Source organism: Gymnogyps californianus, chromosome 1 (assembly GCF_018139145.2).
Source record: "Gymnogyps californianus isolate 813 chromosome 1, ASM1813914v2, whole genome shotgun sequence".
Classification (NCBI taxonomy): Eukaryota; Metazoa; Chordata; class Aves; order Accipitriformes; family Cathartidae; genus Gymnogyps; species Gymnogyps californianus.
In genome coordinates this window covers 111,716,725-111,738,874 of record NC_059471.1, presented here as the reverse complement: position 1 = coordinate 111,738,874, position 22,150 = coordinate 111,716,725, and the positions used below count along the sequence as shown (strand labels likewise).

Genomic DNA, 22,150 nt, shown 5'->3' with positions numbered 1-22,150 from the left:
ACTTGTGGTCTTCAAAATATTTATATCCCTTATGTAACTTTATAAAACAAAGCTAAAATGGGGGAGCTAATAGGAGATTGCAGCAATGTTTGCCAGACACATTTTATTTTCCGTGTAGTGAGGTATGGAAAAAACCCCAAGGCACGCTGTGAGAAACATATCAAGAAGGCATAACATCAAAACCCCTTCACTAGAGCCATAATTGCTGCAGATTGGCTGCAGCATATGAGCTTGTTGAGAAGAGAAAGGTATCACAGCATTTACTCTTTTTTCTTCTATCTGTGCATCCTGGTGGTAGTAACTGTTTCCTGTTTTTTTCCTACATTAAATAAACTTACACCCTCCCAATATAAACACTGATTTTAGAAGAAAGGTTCAGCTTAGTTTATTAAAAAAAGAACTTGCCTTGCAGTGACATTGTCTTTTCTGGGGAAGACTGTGCCTGGCTTATGTGATGTGTATGGAACTTGGAAGGAATACAGGTTCTTTCATTTACCTTCCACCCTGTATACCAACGCATGGATGGTTATAATCTTCATGAGAAAATAAACAAGAAAGTATTTTAGTCACTATTCTGGGTGGAAAAGGCTCTGGAATATCAACTAAGCTAGCCAAAATTCCTCTTGAAGTGTGGACATGTCATCAGGATGTTACAGAAAAAAAATCATATTCCTGATGCCATCCATAAATGGGCTACCTGAGGCTGGATAGAGAAGGTGCCTTTCTTTTAGCGTCAATATTGTGAAAGGAAAGACAGCTAACAACAGAAGATATGGTCAGGCTGCCAGCACAAGCACTATGTTTATCATTCCTGCCGTACATTTTGTCAGCATTTTTGCCTGCAGTTTGATTTCTGCAATTACAAAACAAGTCTAAATGCCTGAATAGGAGCATACTTAATGCAATGCAGGCTTGTAGATGTCACTGTAAAAATAAAACACACAGACAGCTGGCTTTATTCACCCTGTCTCCACTTCAAAAAGAAGCAGAGTAATTTCAAGGGGCAATGTAAGAGGAGGAAGGGAAGGATGTCCCTATCGCTGACCCACCCATCTCCCTTGCTTTTTATCACTGAGGAAGCAAAAAAGCTCTTTCAGCACTCTTTGCATCTGATATATGTTCTTAGAAAGGCTGAAGACCTGCAGGGATAAGATTGGTTTTCAAAAGAAGATGAAAAAATAACCTCTGCATAGAGAGATTTTGAAGGAATCCCCACCAGCTTATACTTCAAGGACTGTAAAAATGCAGAAATATAATCCAAAGTGCATTTTAAATGCATAAGTATTTAAGGAAATTATATTGTATATATTTGTATGAAGAACAGCATATGTTAAGGAGCTTTTCACATGCTTTTTATTAAATATATAAGGAGGTACCCAAACCATGTACTAATATTATCTGACAAGGTTAAACTTAATCTTCACGCCTGCTAGAACTGGAAAAATATGAATGTATAATAAGTTGACATTCTGAGGCAAGAAAGCTTTATGAAAGCTTTCTGTATGCCTATCTCTAGTAGGCCACATTTTCCTACCACAAATGAAAACTTTAATGTTGCCAGCCAAGTCTCATTCCTTTTTCTGATAAGCTGTTCCTCAAATATGAATGTAGATTAATCCTCTTTTAATAAGCATTAACTCAGAACAGATAATCAGCATATAAAAATTCCATCAAATCTTCTGTCTACCTTTGGATGATTCTGTCAAATAGTTTATCCCCATTTAACAGTTTCAGGAGTTGTGCATAAAAAGTGTAGCATTCCATAATTGTCTACCTATTTTTACTTTATTTTTGTTTACTCAATTTCATGAAATCTTTAATCTCAAGGAGCACTAGTCACCAAATAAGCTTACCTACTCATAAGTGAAAATACATATTTACTTTCTTTGCATGACTGATGGCCTAGACACTTGAAAACACCTGAGTATTCAAGTGAGTGGGTACTGGCACAACAATGAGTTTGAGGGCACAGGAAAGATAAGCAGATAAATGAAATTTCTCTTATTTCTACAAATGGATTCCATGCCTTTGTTGTATAAGTCCTTATACCAAAATGTGAAAAAAGAATTGCAACTTCCAGTACAAAATAAACTAATTCTGTTCTGTCATTGTAATATGGGAATGGCAATTCATCTATTATATGAGAAGTGGTCAGATATCTCTTTTGTGCCATCTATCTTTTCTTGTATCATGTAGAAACTCACAGTACGTGTTTATATCCAGGCAATCCGAGTAAAGGGTAACCATAAAAATACAAAAAAACCAGTGCAGCAGCACTTTAGCTTTTACAGAAACTCACAAAATTAAGACCAATCCATCCTTTATATCACAGAACAGACAACTGAAAAGGGGTAACATTTGTATTTAGTGTCTCTGTGCCAGATTCGGTTTTGCTGATAGTATGCCCTGGTCCTGAAAATGTATACTTCTTGTACGGCTGCAGATGATGACACTACTACTTACCAGTAGTAATCTAACATAGTCAAAAATCATATGTTTTGTAGTACTGATATTACTGAGAATCAATGCCTGGTGAGTCATGATGGGGGAAAGGGAAGTGGAGGAATCGTGATGTACAGAATTGTGGCTCAGTAACTACTGGAGTCAGTTCAACTGAAAATAAGTAAAAAGATTTAGCTATGATTTTCAATGTCACTTCATTTGTTACCATCTGAGCAATCGATCAGCGCTTATGAAAATGTTCACAACGACAGAAAGCTTATGAATTTAACGCAATCAATTATTCTTCTCTGGCACAAATCTTTACCAATTGTGTGACATTTGCTGTTTGCTCTTCTCCTATACAGAGTGTTACAGTAATTTAGTCACACAGCAGAAATTATACCTCTTAGGAGCCTAATAGCAGAATACAAATAACAAAGAGCCCCAGTGAATGATCCATAATCTGAAAATGACCCAAAAGAACATTTTTAGCAAGTAATTATATAACTGCAGAATCCAGACTTTTAAACAACTATTTTTAGTGTTTTAAGTTCTACACATATGCAAATACAACTGAAAATAAAACAAAAAACCTTTACATCAGAAATAACTGAAAAAATAGGTTTTTGTTTTGTCTGAATAGCTTAAGTATATGAACGTTCCACTAATACATTCAATTCTCTTTATTACATAGTCAAATCTGCACATTTTGCAACTTTCTGAAAGAAGAATTTAAAGCAGATCTCTGAACAAACAGTGTGCACCTTCTAAAATCTGAGTATATTAGGATGAATTTATCTTTAGTAAAACTTTATTGACAGCTGTCTCTGATGAGATTCTGAAAGCTACATACCACTGTCTAAATATTTAGATCTGAAACCAGACTGTTTATGAATCATAACTTTGAAGGGAACAACATACAGTTGTGAGTGTCATCAAACCTCCACAAACATAGATATGTTTGTCTAAATGATATTCCCAATGGCAAATTCAAGTATTAGAGAACTAACAATGTTTCTTAGGGAACTCTGAGTATAAAGATAAAAAACATGGACTATGTTCTTTCATAAGAACATTTTTTTTGTTAATTAATGATTTTTTTTTTGGACTTGACTACTGGATGACTTAGGTTCTCAGTGCCTCCAGAAATGATTATAGGCCAGGAAATAGAGCTATGTGCCGTTATAGTTCTATAAAGTCCATGAGATGTCAAAACTATTTTTAAAAAAGCAAAATTTTTGGCAGTGCCTCTGACATATCCTATTTGCCCAGCACATGTGGATCAACTGCATTGAATCACGCACTGTCACTGTGGATCCAGCACAAGCCTGTGTCATGCCAATGTATGCTACAAAGACAATGGAAAAAACTCACCACAGTTACGGACAGCTGACAGTGGCATAATCACAGGAACCAAATGCAAAGACGCATTATTGCATTTTGGAAAAAATCCTATGTTGTGCCTCAAAGAAAAGCAAGTAAACTGTTTAGGGTAGGATGTGTTGTGCCACAACTTACACTAACTTGAACAAACCTGCCCAGAAGCCAGAGGAGCAATTCCTGAGCCCCCAGAGCTTCTCCATGAGGACACTTCTCCCTCACAATGTCACAGGCCCCTGGGGCAGACACCACCACCTTCACTCATCTGCCTCGACAGTCATCTGCTCCTTCCTGCTAAGCTAAACACTCAAGCTGTGGCTGAAGACAAGCAAGAGCAAGAAGGCAGCTAGCTGAGCATGAGGACTGGTTCAGCAGCACAGTAGGAAGACTGGTCTCTATCACATGGATGGCAGAGGGGGCAGAAGAGACAGCTTTGGTAAGTGCAACTGAGAGGCCAAGCTACACGCAAAAAACCTTACAGAATTCTGCTGGAAAATGCTGAGATTTATCAGCCTTTTACACTGTAACACTGAGCTATAATTATTTTTGAGTTTTTGAATCTCAAGCTTAGGTATGAGAGCAGAAGCTAATTATTTGAATTAATTATTACTATTAATTGTATACTCTATTTTTCCTGGCTATCCATATGTTGACTAAGCTGTTTGCAACCTGCTGTTTCAGCCACACTTCATTTATTCTTCACATATTTTTAATCACTCTTACGATAATGGTCTACTGTATGCTATGTTTATTAAAGATATGAAAACTAGGATATCAGTTTTGAATTGGGTAGGCAGAAAAAAAGCAAATTCTTCAATTTCAAAAACACTGGAAAGGCAATGCGTGCATAGGTTAATCACTAGATTGCTTGAAGATCTGAACACCTCAGGGCAAGGCCAACATATACACAGCTAACAGCTAAAGTGGAAGAAAGTTCCATTTCTCCAGTTAGATCTTCAAGAACGTTCAACATACTCTTTTTGAGTTTTAAAATCAAAATTCAGTTATATATGACTAATGCTTGTTTATGTTAAGTTAGTTCAAGCATCTTGTCCTGCAAATTACTTTCAAAACTGCATTAGTTTGAGGCGTTAGATGAGTAAGAAGTATGCAGAATTATAATGACAGAGACATTAATGGTGGTAGATTTTATGTTCCCCTGGAATCACTAGGAGAATGAATGCTACATTTTTATCACAGATAGGCAGCAGAAGTATTTCTCCTTGTATTTGGTTTTAATTCTGCATATCTCACATGTTCATAAACACTTAGATAGCTAATGTTTGCAATGACGTGTTGGTGAGGTAAGAGACAGACTAATGGACAGTACCTGCAGGGGTGAAGGTGAAGGACTGAACTGCAAAACAAGAAAGCAAACACATTGTGAGTTACACACCCTGATAATAAGCGCTAATTGCAGGGCACGAGTTTCCTCTGGAATTTACTCAGTTGTGGTTGGATATCATAAGCAGGACATAACAGTTGAGCTTAAAGCGTTAACCAGCCAGCAGCCAATGAGAAACGATGGTTGGAAAGGTGAGCAGTGAATTTTGACAGTCACATTTGAAGACTTTCTGCGTGGACATGCTGTTCTCCAAATTGTAAACATTAGGATGAATTTTGAAGCATGATCTGTTATAAACTGAAATCCCTTGCTGAAAGCATACACTATTTCATAATTCTGATGATGGGAATTCTGTGTCATGACGCAATGTTCACATCACACTTAGATGCAGCAAACATCATGAGAAGGAATGAGTTACAGGAGACACACTGTTTATAATGACTATTATAATTATTTACAGCTATGCATTTTAAGGTATAAAAGACTTTGCTCACAATCTCTCCCCCTGCTCCCCCCCCCCCCCCCCCCCCGCAACATGCCAGCTCACATTACAGGGCTAAGAATTCTGCTTTTAAAAAAAAAAGTGGACTAGTGGTAGCTTGTGTCCAAAGTTTATGTATAGGACTGTTTCCTAAGAGGAATAACAGTACAGCTGTCTCTTAATATGAAAAATCTTGGGATCCAGACTGATATTTCATATAAACACTTGTGTAGGTGTGTGTGATATATATTAGTTTCTCAACTAATATCACCCCACCTCTCAGAGAGTAAAAGTCATTGCTATTAAAGGAAAGAAAAAAACACCTCAGCAAAAAGCATAACCTATGAATGATAAAGGCCATGTGGTGACACAAGGTGAGGTTCCACAGAAACCGAGTCAGTCCAAGAGCCACTGAAAGGGTCTCTCCTCCCTCTGCTTCCACTGCTCGTCTGATTTCTTCTTGGGCTGCCTTGTTTCACTAAGCCAGTGGAAAACTAACCCAGCAGGAAGGCTTGAAAAACAACATAGAATAGTTTCCTTCTGGTTTAGTGCGCCCAGTCAGGACATTGAGGAATCTGATGATGGCTAACGCCCAGGTGAGGTGGCATAGGACTATTTGGCTCCAGGCAGGGAATGAACGTTGGGTTTTGGCAAGTTGTTGGAGATGCTCAGTCACTTAGGGAACCTGTGTCCTGTGGTTCACATGTGATAACTTGTAAATGGAAGAGTACTAGTGTAACTTTAGTGTGATATAATGTCAACATTAAATATCCTGTGTCCTCAACTGTGCAAATCTTGCTCAAAAAGGAAATGTTTTCTCTTTTTAAATGTTAATAAGCACTACAAGAGAACCTACCCCAATATTTGAAGAACAGCTTTTTTGTGTTAAATTAGGCTTCAGTGACCCATTTTATGGTAATTCACCTGACTTCCTAAAGATCCATAAGAATCCTGAAGCACAGAATAATACACAAAACAAACAGGTTGAGGGAGGAAGAAAATATTTTCATTTGGCAAATGTATTTATTTTTCCAAATGTAGTTTTCAAAAGCTAATTTGTAACTGGAACAACACATTTGGTGCAAGAGGGATCACACTGTGAGGGCATTCCAAGGTGTTCTACCTCCAAGACAAAACTTTTTATGGCTTCTGCCACAGGTAAATTTTGACCATACTTCTCTGTCTAATACATCATTCTCTTCTCCTCCAGCTATAGGTATGGAGTCACTGATTAAGTACCTCCATTCATTTCCCATGCACATGGCTTCAAAGACATGGAAATGCATGGGAATGAAGAAGGAGAAGACCAAATACTCTTTCTAACCTTCCTTGTAAGGGTCTAGTCTAATTCACATTTGAGCACATAAATGGAGCCGGACCGCTAACAGAGTGCCTTCTGAGCAAGGAGCAAGAGGTACACTTAATCCTCTTTGTACTTTTTTATGCTAGATGTTCTGGAGATGTAAAAATAAAGACTGTCTTATGATAATGATGAAATGTGGTACCGAGCAATGCATTTAAAGCTTCTCATACACCAGCATTTTCACAGCACACATTTAAAACAAGCATACAAAATTCACCCAGGCCACCTTTGCTGTAAGTTCAGCATCTTTTTTAAGTAGGTTTAACAGCACCTGTTCTCTTCATGACAGAACCTGATGAGAAGGTAATAAATAGTTACTGTTCTTACCAGCATAATTGCTGAGCCCCTTCCTCTTCTTTCTGCGCCAGTACAGCCAGATGCTGAAACCCATCAGAATTACCCAACATGCACCACCGATGCCAGCTATAAAGGCAGGCTGTTTGACAACATCAGTGATTTGCTCAGTTATGCTGTTGTTATTTTCAGTGATGACAACTTCGTTACGACCTCCTGCACAAAAGAAATTTGACAGAACGTTGTTATTATGGAATCTGTAATACAAACAGGAACCAAGTACTGCAAATGAAAATTGAAAAAACCAGTAATGCACCTCAAAAGAATTATCCACAGTAGGAGAGCTTTAATGAGTACCAGTGCACACCTGAAAACCAATGTTTGCAGAAAGTAAATCCATAATCCATAGCGATTTTGCAAACATATATTTGAAAAGACAGCTTTATAGCACTCTCCCAAGTAATCTAACAGATGACAGTCCAGAGCCTTTTTTTTAACAATATACATGTTTGTTGGTTTGTTTTTACATAATTATAGACAGAATACAATGATGAGAAAATGGATCGTAGGAAACCAATTAAAAAAAAAATAAATCAAGCAATCAATAAGTAGCTTTTTCCCAATGAGAAATCCAAATACAAAATATGCTACAACATCAAAAGACAGTTCCTTCTCTCATTGTTGTCAGCATGCCAAAAATTCTTACCTAACTCATTTGTTTTTGCTGCATGCTAGAGTTTCCAAATTTAAAATAAAGAATAAAATAGACGTATTTTCAACTGGGGCAAAGATGCATTTTCCAGCAATTATTTCATGGGGAAAACAATCCATACAAAACCTAAGTGCACCAGCTTTGACACAAAGCAGAAAATTGCATCGTTAACGGTAAGCTCTAAACAATCACAGCAACAGATGCTATTTTTTTCACCTAGAATAGGCATGAAGAATTCTTAACATCAACCTGTAAGAAATAATTATGACATGGAATACCAATTAAAGTGACATGAATCAAAAATTACTATATAGGATCTTGAATTGTGTATATTACATGAGAAAACTGTAAATTTCAGTAGATGCTGCCATTGTTCCCCCCCCCCCCCCAAAAGGGAACTTTTCTAAAAGGAAAAGCTTGGTGTCTGGCTTGAAAACAAATGCTCATAAAAAAATGTGACTGGAAATTCAGGAAATGCTAAAGTACATAGTTCTAGGGCCAGCACTTTTCTACTGCAAACCTTCCCGTGTCAAAAATGGTTAGTTTTAAAATTAGGAAATGTGGAACATATTTTTTTGCAAAAAATATGAATATTGATTATATGTACATTTGATATAAACTGCCCACATCTGCAGTTTTGAAATTGGTGAAAGAATTATCCATCATTTCAGGTAAAGGCATTTACATAGCTCAGTCCTTGAAATGTTTATGCAGTATTATCAGATGCCTGTATGCACGCTGAAGAGCTGCAAGAGTAGCTACTCTACTGAGCCAAAAAAGATGCAAACACTATGATTTTCTATTAGGAGAGTCTATCGCACACACGTAAAGGTAGTTGAATATGGCAATAAAACACTGAAATGGTCATTCAGAGGAAATTATTGAAAGTATTGTAGCATTATGCCTTGCTGTGAAAACATACTTATTCCTCTTCTATAATTCAGCAACGGTTAAATTTACCACTCACTTCTTTCAACAGAACAGCCCCTGTGTCAGCACACTGGCTTCAGCCTAAAGCAAACAAACAAGGGCATTGGCTAAAGCAGATGCGAGAAGTCTGACACTTCCAGTTTTATTTCCACGGACACCTCTTTGCAGGAGACCCAGAGTTTACACCAGCCAAGTTGCGAATGAGGATCCCTCCCAGAGGGCCCGTCGGGCTGAGCGTGCCTTCCCTGCCCCAGCCTGCTCCCCTTCTGCCATGACCGGCTCTGCCCCAGCACTGCCCCAGCCACGACGCAGCTTCAGGCCCTAAGTTGTGTTCAGAGCTGGACTGAGTTACTCAGGAAGAAATGCGATGCACTGCATTACATTGCTATCACACTGTTAATGATCTCGGTGATTTTATTAAGCTTTCTCTCTTTCAGCACCATGTCAATATTTAGTAATGATGACCTTCTGCTTTTGCAAACAGACTGTTGAAACTGTGCTAGAGCTTGGCTTGCTTTCAGTAGTTCTGTGCAAGAAACAAAACAGGCTTCCCGCAAATAAAATAGGTCCCACAGAAGGATGCTGACAGACTATGCCTGTTAATGTACAGAAAGGCAGTACACTAGTACTGGTATCATGTGCCAGTCTATACTAGCCATGCTTGTAAGCTTTACTAGCGTCAGGGCCTGGTAGCTGCAGCTGTTCTTTCCCATACTTTCCTATTTTGTCTTGCTGCTGCCAAAGGCCCAGTGGTTTCCAGTCCTGATGCAGTAAGTGAGAATAAAACTCAGTGAGCACCTGTGACAAGGATAAGAAGGAAGGCAGTGATGGCTCCTTTATCGGATTTTGCCCTTTGTTTCTGCCCATGGAACCAATCCATAGGTGCACCCCAGTGCTGAAAGAGAAAGTGCTGAGAGTAAAACTAATAGAAAGAGGCACTCTATGGCATGCTCTTCCAGGCCCACAATTGATTTTCTAGTAGAAATCAGCATGGGAGTTGATGTTGCTCTAATTGCCATTAACTTTCAGTTAATTTCTGTGCCCTTCGGAGAAGAGGTAAAAGCAGCGGGACAGTGAGGAAACAGGTAATGTCGGTGCTGCTTCAGAGGCAGCGGCGCTGCCATGGAGAAGAGCGGGCAGGGAAGCGCTTCAGAGACACCGGCTTTGGGAGCGGATACTCCTGGACTCAAGAAAAAAACAACTGCTTCCCACTAAAACCTCCAAAAAGTGTGAAGATGCTGTTTTCTTCTCTAAGGTCAGAAACCAGTCTTTTGAGAATGGAGGATGTGAGAGCAAACTGCAGCGAGCCTGGGGAGAGCTTTCAGTGGACTTTACGCTCTCCGTCTCTTCTAGGGGAAGGTGCAATCTGTCTCCAAATTACCTTCTAAAGTTTGCAGTCTGGCTGTTTGCTGTTACCCTTCAGTGCCTAGCAATTACAACTGCAAAAGTAATAATTCATTTAAATGTCAAAATAACATATGCTTTGTGAATTCGATGACTGAAAAAGAAATGGATACAGATGAATGTTACCCACTGACGTTTGATAAAATTAGTATAATTGTTGGGGTTTGGGGAAACAAACAGCATTGATTTTGTATTTCTTTATATAATACTTAAGCAGAAGTAATAAATATGTCATCCAAGGTACCAGTGAACTATTTCATATACTGCAGGTGTTTCTGTAACAATGCTGTCAGTTCAACTAATTAGAACATAGACAAGGGAAGTGTGTGACCTGTAACGCTCCATTGTTCCTGAAGACAAAAACATAATGAAATATAATGTCTTCCTCCCATTGGAGAGTAATGAAGAACAAAACTAATTTGTTGGACCAAAAATTAATTAGACACATCAGATTCGATTGTACCTATTACTGTGAAAGTTTGCAGCTGTTCCTCGTATTATTATGCCAATGATGGAACGTAAGAGTGAACAGGCCAAATGATGAAGAGAAATAATAGCTATACCATTAACCAACATTGCCGTTATCTCCAATTTTATTTCTGGTTTTCCAAGTGAAATTTTTTAGCGTATCAATAGTGATCATAAAAATTTTATTCTTGATTCTCTTTGAGTCTTCCACAAAATTTTTCAACGTCCTGCTTGAAGTATGGACACAGGATTCCTGTAACAGTGACACAATTTCTAACTAAAGAAATATTATACTTCCTACTGCTCCATATTCTCCTGGTTTTACTTGCTGGATTGTCACGGGTCTGTTATCTAGAATTGGTCTGGGAAGTCATTAGTTGATTATCCACCATGAAAATCAGTTATTTTCAGAAAAAAACTTCTTCTTAGAAGAACATATCCTATATTTAAGAATAACATCTTTCTTTTTATACACTGGACTCTGTATTTCATGACAATGAAAGTCGTACTGTTTCGCAACACGGCTTAAATCTTCTGCATCACTGACCTGCTCTCTCCATAATTCAGCATTTCTGCAGTTGTTCATTCTGTTGGCAAGCTGTTAAACAGTATAGCTAAGCACCAGGCCATATAGGACTCCATTGTAAAACAATCATTCAATAATGTTTTCCCATTCATGATGATGTTTTGAGGTTTATTCATTAGCTCATTTTTAATCTATGCAATTTTTTTTTAAAATTTACTTTAAAAAAATCATTTTCTTATTTTATGTTCTTGATTCTCAGTCAAACATCGAGTGGTACTAACTCAAATTTTCCAGAAATGGTATCACTTAAACATTGTTACCTTTATCAAGCAAATTTATAGTCTGAGAAATAACTGCCAGCAATTCATAAGCAATAGAAAAATGGGACCTAAAGAAAAGGGAGATACAGACCATACAAGTAATAACCACATCCAGCTTTGGGCTCCCAAAAGGGAAAACAGAAATGAGAACAGAAACACAGCCCAAACAGAACAGACTCTCCTTTACTTTTCATGTAAAGGACTCTTAAATGTGCAAAGACGCCACGAGGCAGACTTGTTGAAGCAGACATTCTTGGATCATTTAAGGAACAAATAAGTATCACTGTAAGTTTAACAATGCAAAATTAAGTCTCTAAATGCCAAATAACTTTTTTCTTTCTTTCGTACTTTATTTGCATCCTAACATCCCTTTCCTCCTTCCTGCAATAATACAGATCTCTCCACATTTAACTCTTGATTATACTAGTCATTTTTATAAGGAAAAAGTCAGGATGAAGGGCTGTACCCAGATGTGGGGCTGAGCATTCTGGGAATCATCCAGCACAGCACTTTGGTGCAAGTTTAACTCACAACACGTTAAGTGAGACAAGGCTACTTACGTGCTTAAAATGCAACACACTTAAGTATTTTGCTGGAACAAGCCCAGTGTGCTCAATGCCTAGCTAGATGGGACTCCCTAGTGAAATAAGAAAAAGAAGTCCTGCTCAAATCAAGTACAATGACAGACTAGTCTCACAACACCAGTTATTTACACAGAGGTCCAAAATTCAGGCCTATTAGATGACAGGTTTCTTACATTTTCAGAAATAATTTTCTTGCTTTCAGTTTTAGAAAACTTTTTTCCCCTCTTTTCTTTGGCATTTCTGTGGCTGCCTTTTTCTAAAACCTTGCTACCTTCACCTACACTCTTATATTTCCTTCTCCAGTGACAATATATTCAAAGCTGACGTACCCCAATTTCTGTTTTGATGCATAAGGAATTTGAATATCATTAAACATTTAAGCAATGCTTAGGGGACAGCCTTTTCTAAAGGTCTACACATAACAGAATTGTCCATGTTTGGGACATTGTGTTGACAACATTTTCTAGAAGGAAAATATTTAATAACAACAAAAGACTCACAAACAAAAGCCCATTTAAGTAATAACTAAATTAGATCATACAGATAAAAGCAACAAAATTCCCGTATTACGCACTCAGAAAAGGTGTAATACTTCTTCTACTTCTCCTATTCTTACCCTTCCCATATTGTTCCTGCCTTTAAGTTTTATACTTGAGAAGAATTTCAGAAGAAACAGAATCTGTGTTTCCTTCAGGTCAGGAAATTAATTCAGCATGGAAACCACTACTAAGAAACAGTCATTTCAAAGGCAGGGATGATAATCCTACCTTTGCTCTCTATTTGGACAGAGGCCACTTATTCTTTGACAGAGGAAGCGCATCTGCTTGGGATACCTGAGAAACACTGACTTCAAATGTTCAGAAAACCAACTGTAAATAGTGCCTTAGGCACCAACGAGTAAGGCAGCATTACAGTCATCTGAACAGGAGGAAAAGGGAGCTTGAGCTGTTAGTTCCATAAATCTGTCAACCTGCAGAAGTGGTAAATTCATAAAAAATATATTAAATCTGTTTCACTAGAAAATCTGCATTTTCTCATACGTCTCGGGAACATATTTCGCTCCATTGGCTGTAAGAACTCTGCACAAAGAGAAGACACAACGCCAGCAGGCAGTGGGATGTTAAAAGCTAACTAACTAGCTCTATTCAAATCTAATCTTTTGCTCCGTGGATTTTTATACTTCCAGAAGTAATCTATGAAAGCATTTCTGAAAGTCGAAACAGGCAAAACAAAACAACAAAACAGACAATCACTTACCAATTATTATGGGTTGTGGCTCACTTTTTACTCCCACACCTGCACTGGTGCTTGCAGCAACTTCCACACGGTACTGAATACCTGGATATAGGCCACCTATTACTACAGACCGAATGGCTGCATCTACTGTTTTGTTGATATGAAATCGAGTCTCATTACCTAGGCACCAGATCTGGGACAAAAGTTGATGTGTTAAAAAATACGAAATTCTTCATACTCATAAACAATCACGCATAGATATAACATATCAAGGTATTGCAAGACAATCACTTATTTTGGACTTCTTAACAATGTTACTGTCCAGGAGTAGCTGGAATTGGGATGATTTAGCTCAGCAAGCTATCCCAGATTAGCACAGGACCAAACCATCTGCAAAGACTGCTTGCAAATACCTCTCTGGACTCTGGCTCTCCATGGAGTGCAAATTCTGTGGTTACACTTCTTAGAAGCACAGACCAGAATCATCCAAGTGAAACAGAGGTGTTATACATTAATTGAAATCTTGTTCAGTAATATGATTACCACCAAACCTTTCCTAAAAAAAGTCCACATTTTTTCATTCTTAATTTCCCACTGAATAGCAAAAGGACACCAAAATATAAGCACAGGTTGAAACACTTCTTAAAGTACTAAAGAAGAAACAATTTTCAAAATTCTTGTCAACTTCCTTTCACTGCACAACAGGGATATGTGAAATTTCTGAAATGGAATAAGTACAAACTCACTTTTTACTGCTGCTTTTGTGATTACTTACATTGCCCAGGAATCCAGATATCAGTTCCTGACTCAATTACTCTCTAATGAAACAGAAAGAACACTCTCTAATCTCAGTTGGCATTTTGTGACGAGAATGGTCTACGATTTCAGAGTGTTATGTCTCTCTCTTGCGTTTTTCCATAGGCTTTGCCCAAGAAGTTTCAAAACTAAGACCTTTTAGGGATTCTTCTTCAGTTAATGTTACCTGCATATACTGCTTCTGTATTATTAAACAAAGCATTTACTACCACTCAAGAAAATCAATGCATAAAGATACCACCTGTACACTACATAATTATAATAGCAGAAGAAAGCACTATTGGTGGAACTACTATCAGCAACCAACTGATGTGTCTAAACAACAGCAATGCTCTCTTTACCCTTATTTTTGACCCTGGTGAGTGTTATATCACACCTTATCTTTTTTCTCTGAAACACTGAGGAAGATTTGGAGGGCAAAAGAAACCCTTGTCTCCTAAGCTTAAGTAGATCTTATCTGCAGGCCAGAATGCATTAGGGTGAGAAACTATTGCATTCATTCTTTCACTCCTTGTCTCTCCTGGTCTTAGGTTACAGCAGCTATGAGATGCCTCTAATTAAAGGCATTTAATTCACGAATGAATTGACAGGCACTCTGATGCTTGAAGTAGAATCAACAGATCTACATTCAACTTGTTAGAAAATGTACTCTGAAACCTCAGCAGTCATTTTATACTCAAGGAAGTATTAGATTCTTCGCACTACATTCACTGTAGCCAGCTCATGAATCAGGCAGCCACCTAATCTAACACAGAAGGGATGTAATAGGTAGTGACTCCAGCTGTTTTTATAAACAGCCTAGAGGTCTGAGCACTCACCTGGAACACGGCTTTTATTAACCATCAGCCCACTTTGTTTCATATCTACATATTTTGTGGTTTAGGAGTGTGCTTTACTTATTTGCCTATAAGCCCTTGATGGTTAGTATTGACTTATACTGGAGTCAGTATCAAGATTAATTAAGCCAAAAGATAATTATTAATTGATATGAAAATGAGATCAATAAAATACTGGGATTAATAAATCTTGATATTGACTAAAGGCAAAACAAAAGAAGTGCTATGCTAAACATAAATATTGTGAGCATTTACTGCATCCCTCTGACAAAGTGATAAGCTGGAAGAGGTTGAACCATTAGTTAATTTAAAAGTCAAGCACTTTCTCCCTTCTTGATACTGTGTTCCCTCAATATACAGCAGGGAAAAAAAAATTACATATTTTTGTGTGAAATAAGCTGCATCCACCACTTCCACCCTTTGTGGGACTGTCAAGAAAGCTGCCCTGCTCTATTTCAATTAAAAATTTCACACTAGGTATACGAGGCAGCCACAGCAAAGTTATTTAACAAACAGTGTGTTCCATGGTCACAAGCCTGTGACAATGCTGAACCTTGCCCGATCATTTTCTCCACCCCAACAATACACTGCACTTTTTCCAGGTTGTGAAAATATACTTGTGCAAAAGTGACCTTGGGGAATTACAGACTGCAACAAAATTTAAGATGATATATAAGGAATGGATACTTTGAGCCATCCTAGCAAAAAAGAAGGCTTTGTTGAAAAAATACAACCAATGCAGGCAACTTTCATATAACAAACTCTGGATATAGTAGTGATGTTCAACCTGCTCCTCAGAGCAAACAACCTAGCACTTTAAGTTGTGAATCTTAACAGAGATAGTACTCAGAAGAAGTCTTGTATTCTCCCAGAGCCACAGTCCTTGACTTTGACCTTGAAGTGTTAGGATTAGCATTTTTGCAGGGGGAAGAAGAGGTATCTTTCCTACCAGCTTTTCTGCCAGATTGAAGGCATTCTAAGACAGAGACTTCACTGCCTGTCTTGAGAGTGCAGAAGCCCTTAACAAAAAACCTCCTTCATCTTGTTCCACAGCAGGGAAAAGCAAGAAAGGGAAGCACTGTAAACTAGCTGGCAATTACAGCTCTTTTCTAGATCTAGCTCATGGTATTTTTTCTTTTAATGTAACAGTAGTACTGCTTAAAAAAAAAAAAATTTAAAAAAATCCGTAGGCAGTCAGTCCTCTTTCTCCATATAATTATACGGGCAGCTGTAAATGCTGTCAGAATCTAAATCCATACACAGTGCTATTGTTCTATAATTCAAGCAGGCTGTTTCCTTAAACACACAACCCTCCCATTAGACATCATTTCTACCTTATACTCCTGGATGACTCCATTTTGGTGATCTGGAGGGGGAGGATCCCAGGAGATGCTGATGCTTGTGCTGTTGTGGTTTCCAACTGTCAGGACAGTAACAGACTGAGGAGGGGCACTTGGAGCTACACCACGGAGAGAGAACAAACAGAAGCAAGACATTAATCCATTTGCTAGAGCACGAATTTTGCTGAAACAGTGTAAGAGCAAGCCGACATTATACAAAGTTCACACTCACTGCAGGCCTAGGTATGCACATTTTGTTAGGCACTGACAATTTTGAAAAATGCCTTTCTGAAGAGAAGCATAGCGCTGAATGACAATGTGGAATTTGTGGCAATGGAGAATCAATACAAATCACTCCTCATTTATTTATATTTAGCATTTCTTAAGTTTGTATTGGAATTATTCTCATGCTTGCATTTGTTTTCCATAATATACATGGAGAGCTATGGATATATCAACTAAGTCATAATGTGAGGCTGCTTCACTTGGCCTGAAAAGTGTTTTGATTCTTCTTTCCCCGCATGGTCTAATAATAATGTGAGCAGCAGACATTTAAGGATCTTGTTTTGTTTCCTATTTGTTCTCCAGGAAGACATTAACTTAAGAGGTTTAACCATAACACTTTGCAACTCATAGGTGGAAAGGGGTTAAAGTGTTCAGGCCTTTACATCAAATGTCAGTGAATAGGGGAGGTGCTAAGTTAGGTCAGATATATATTTATGTCCTCTTTTCCCTAGGCAAATTGCTTTCTCTTCAGAGTCCTGTTCAGTTCAACCATTCACAGCTGTTTGGCTGGTCACTGCATATCAAGGCCGTATCTACAAGACAATTGCTTGCCAGCCCTGTTATGTTGGCTAGAAGTGTGAAGAAAAAAATCATAGCTGTTAGTGATCAGAGCTATGCTGCCAAAGCCCCTCTTGCAGCTACACCAGCAGCAGGGTGCTTTTGTTGGCTCAGGACATGTTGTTTGGGAAGCGGCACAGGAGCTCCGCTACGGAAAAGTCCCCTCTGTGAGCATCTGCTGCATCTCCACGTGGGGGCTCTCCCACCATAGCTATAGCTGCCATGGCAGAGGGCTGTGGCATATGTCCCTCCTCAGCCACCTGAAACTTCTTGCAGTCCCCCCTCTCCCCTCCCTTACTTCTAGGCAAGTGTTGAAACTTCACCGCAGTGGCAAGCCAAGTCACCAAAGTCGAGTGTATTATATTAAGGTATAGTCCCTGGGGAAAAAAATTATTGATAACAGCTGCACTGAACTGGTCCTAGGATCCATCTAGTCCATTTATTCCAGTCCATCTATCCAGTCTTCAACAAAACTAATAGAAAGAGGCTAGGAAAGTGTGAACTAATAAAGCGAGCATACAGCGATACCTCTCCAGGACAATTTTCCAATTCACAGGAGCCTATTGCTTAGACACTTTCTGTTTCAGGGCGATGTCTTTGTGTTTAATAACTCCTTATGGATTTTTTCTTCCACAGATTTGTTATCGCCTTTTATATGATCTTAAACTATTTAATATGAAATATGGAAGCTGATTTTGAAGACTTAAAGTAGACCTTGTACCAGAAACTAAAATATTTATGACTCTCCCCTGCCCCAATTTCAAATCTAGTTAGCCCTCTGGTTTTGGGCATCTCATGTCATGTGTCATGGCTCCCTGACTCCAGTCCCCTGGTCTGGAGTATTCCTATCCCGAGAGGACTCCTTCACTGCTAAGCTCTACGGCAACAGGACTCTAGTCTTATCTTTAACAGATATTCCTGACTGTATGAACATCCTTGGACCACGCTTCTCAGAAAAGCAAAGAGCCACTGGCATCTTTCTATTAAAGTCTGGCAGGTTTAACACAACTAAACACAGCCAGAGATATCAGGAGTATTCAAGTCTCCTGAGTCAATTCAGATTGCCTTATTGTTCCCCGTGGCCTTTTTGAGACTGCCTATGTTCCCACTTCAGATGCTCCTCAGCACTTGACCTGGCACAGGCTCAAGGAGCTGAGCTCAAATCCTTACCCTGATAACCCTCAAGAGTTGGAGTAGCCTGTTGCAGGAATCACACAACTTAGAACTAGGGTATCAGAGGTGGGGACAAGGGACAGTACAAGATTACATCAGAAAAGAATATTTTAGAGGAAAATTGACACATGTATTACTGTCCTGTGAGGCTGCACATTTTGACCACTACATTTTCAGATGCTGGTTCAACTGCAAAGCAAATAGTGCTTGGTAGAGTCCTTGTGACCTTGAATGACACAGAGAAACAGTGTACTGGAGAGGAGAAATGGAGCTGTATTGTGGACAATTTGACTCTTAGCCAGCTCAAGTGAAGCACGGAAAGGTGGCCTTGGGCTACTCCTTGCAATCGTGCAAAGCATAAAATCGGTGAAGTTAATAGTTGCATTGTGTATTTTAGGGCAAGTGAAATAATTTGCCACACAGTAAAAAAAATAGCATTTTAAAAGTCTTCAAGTTATTCAATAACAACAAAACCATGAATAAATGTATGTGTGCGATATTAATTAGAACAATATTTTACATGAAAATTATAATCATAAAAATGGCAAAGGTTAACACTGTATAACTCATTTTTTATTTTAAGTACAATGGAACAACTTGCTGAAATGTATTTACTTTCATCCTCAAACACAAAGTGCATTCAGAAATATAATTTCTTATATACACATAGCTGGAAACACAGAGAGAGAGGAGAGTAAATGCTAAAGAAATGTAAAATTAATACCATACTCTAACATTTAAATAAAAACATACTGTATTCATTTGTCTTTGCATTTAAACTGCATGAATATTCTAGTTAATATTCTACCAGTGTGTGTCGGGAGTTTTTTTGGAGGATATATGGTAAATTTGAAGCAAAATTAAAATTGCAGCTGATGAATGCAGCTGAAAGTATCATTTTAAGAGCTGCGCTAAGGCAAGAAGGAATTGACAGACAGCAGCTGATAAAAACTAAGGAGATTTCCATTACTGACAGTCATATTTTTGTGGTGACAAACAATATGCAGAACAAATACTACTCCACAAAGTTATTCCAAAAGAGATTTAAAACAGTGGATGTAATTGAAAAAAAAAATCATCTATCTTTAGAGCAAGTGTGAAAGAAATAGTGAAAATTATAAAATAAAATATTTTATTTGGCTCCTTTTCGTATGTTTATACACCTATATGTATACAACAGTTCTGCTTCCTCTCTCTGATAATATCACTCTGTAAGCTGGCACCATGATATAAATTAAGCCACTCGTCTGACACTGCTGCAGTTATTAAATAGACCACATTGAAAAATAACATTTTTAAAACCGTTTTCTCATTTCCCTTGCTGCTGGCTTGTAGAGAACACCTTGCCTGCTTCTTGACAGGTCAATTATTCCAGTGCTCAGCTTCTTCTTACAGATATGAAAGAACCCAAATCGCTGCTCATCTTTTCCAGACGCAGCCAAACAGAATTCCATTTGTTACCTTCACAAGGCCAAAGAGGCAGGAGATGGATGGATACTGAACTGTGACAAATGTCTGATCTAGAGGAAAAGTCTAACTGCAGCAGAATTGATTTTTGGAGGTAGGCCTCAGAAGTAACATTGCATGTAAAATTCAATCCAGCAGAAAGCTGCCACTACCTTTTGGTTGTACTTTGCCTTTACCAGGGCTATTTGTTTTGATGTTGCAAAAAACTTCCAACACGCGTATCACTCTTCCAAATTATTTTCTAAAAATAGTATAGCTGACATTTTTTAAAAGTCAAGTCTAAAAAAGCTCATTTTCAAAATGGAATCACAGGCGACACAGCAAGTGCGATACCTTTAAATAGACTGCCATCTTTCTTCATTGGATGAGAAGCAAACCACTGTCATTAAAGATTTAGTTGATGTTATGTTTGAAATATATGAACACCAATATAGTTACAAAGATAATGAGAGGAATTAAAGGAAATATCTGTAGAACTGCATCTACTGAATGTCTTAATTTTCTCATGGAAGTACTTTACTTTATCACTCAAGCAAGAGGAATACTTATTTACAGGGGCTGACATTTGTCTGGTGATAATACTACGTGTTATATGCTGATATTTTTTTGAGAGAGACACTTGTAAACAGACTCCTTGAAGGTTATATTAATCTACAAAGCAGATCCTAGGCTATGAGTTATAAATATCTGTAGGCAAGAAAAGTTTTTTAAATCTGCACTATGTGGAACATTATTCCACATGAACAAAGTGGCCTTTAAAGTAGGAAATTACCTGACAGGCTCTGCTGGGAGATGAGGTTTATAAAAGAAAATGTCATTCCTCAAGTATTTTATAGAAATAGACAGGAGGTACAAAATCTTCTCTCTTTTTCAGTAGTTCTTAATTTACCTTTAGCAAGAGACAGTTAGATGAACTAAATAAACAACAAAATTCAATTGGAATTGGACAAGAAGAAAATCTGCTAGTGAGAGGACAAAATCCTACATTTTAACTCTAGAAAAGCAATTTCACCTGTAGAAAGCTTTTTTCAATTTTCTTTTTTTTTTTAAAGCTTTGTTTAGACTGCTGCAAAGATATTCTTTACCGACTGATTTAGGCTTTATAGTCTGAACAAAGAAATGGGAACAATAAAGTCCCAAATTCTAAATCAGACTTGCACAATGCCTTCCTACGCACTCTTCTACATGTTGCAGGACACTGAATTTCTTCATCCATAAAGTGTGAACGGCAACCAAGTTATCTTCAGGATTACTTACCTGTTGGGCAATAATCATAACAAATCAAAGAGAAACGTGAGTAATAAGCATGTCCGTTCTGGAAGTACTTGGCAATCAGCACTAAATTAAACCTCAGGAGACTACTGTAAATGATTAAGATGCATCTTCAATAGGGAGGAAAGAGTGCACTCAAAACTCATCAAAACCATATGAGCATTTTGAAACTTCACCACTATTTCTTTTCTTTGCTTTGAAAGAAATCAATGAAACAGAGAGAAGACGAACTCTCATTGTTCTGATCATCCTACTTTTACAGGAGGTATTCTCCAGGCAAGGGTTGCATTAGATAGGTAGAAATATAGGTTTCTTGTACATTTCTAAGAGAAAAAGACAAAAATTACTTATATCTCTCCTTATTCCCTTTACATTTCAATAAAAAAAGCAGTTCTGGAGTGCATATGTTTTAGCAAAGCTATATACCACGCTACATGCTATAGATATAAATGCTTGTGCATTTCAGTAGTGTAAACTGTTTACTATGTCTGCATCCTGTATGTTTCACAGAGGCTTGAAAGGTATTTAAGGAAATCCTCCAAAGCACTAAATAGGGCAGTTTCATGAATGGTGTGCTAACAGAAATAATAAAGTGGCATGCCTTTGAGACTGGAGTTCCTTCAGACTGGTTAAATATCTGTCCTTCACTAGTCCCCATTTCTCAACCAAACTGTTCTTCTACATTATTACCCATTCAGAAAGATGTGTTTAATATCAAACATTCATCTGTAAAAGGTTTCATTTATTAGTTTTATTTTCAAAGTGCAGACCAAAGTCTTTTATTGCAGCAACACTGGTTATAAAAGAACGGCTGCAGCGCACACTTTTTGGAAGACCCAAAGCCACCTGTAAATTAGAAGGGTGTATCAGCCAGAAGAATATAGGACTGGCCCAGTGCTTTCTCATGGAATACTTACA

General features: G+C 38.0%; 1 protein-coding gene across 1 annotated transcript in view; it reads right to left on the bottom strand.

Annotated features, from left to right (window-relative positions):
- ROBO2 (roundabout guidance receptor 2) overlaps positions 1-22,150 on the bottom strand; it is a 476,837-nt gene that overhangs the window by 51,282 nt on the left and 403,405 nt on the right. The window contains exons 16-18 of the mRNA XM_050895055.1: positions 16,472-16,596; positions 13,507-13,678; positions 7,339-7,521 (exon numbers count right to left, since the gene is read on the bottom strand). Coding sequence (XP_050751012.1) covers positions 7,339-7,521; positions 13,507-13,678; positions 16,472-16,596 — 480 coding nt within the window. The remainder of the gene's footprint in view (positions 1-7,338; positions 7,522-13,506; positions 13,679-16,471; positions 16,597-22,150) is intronic.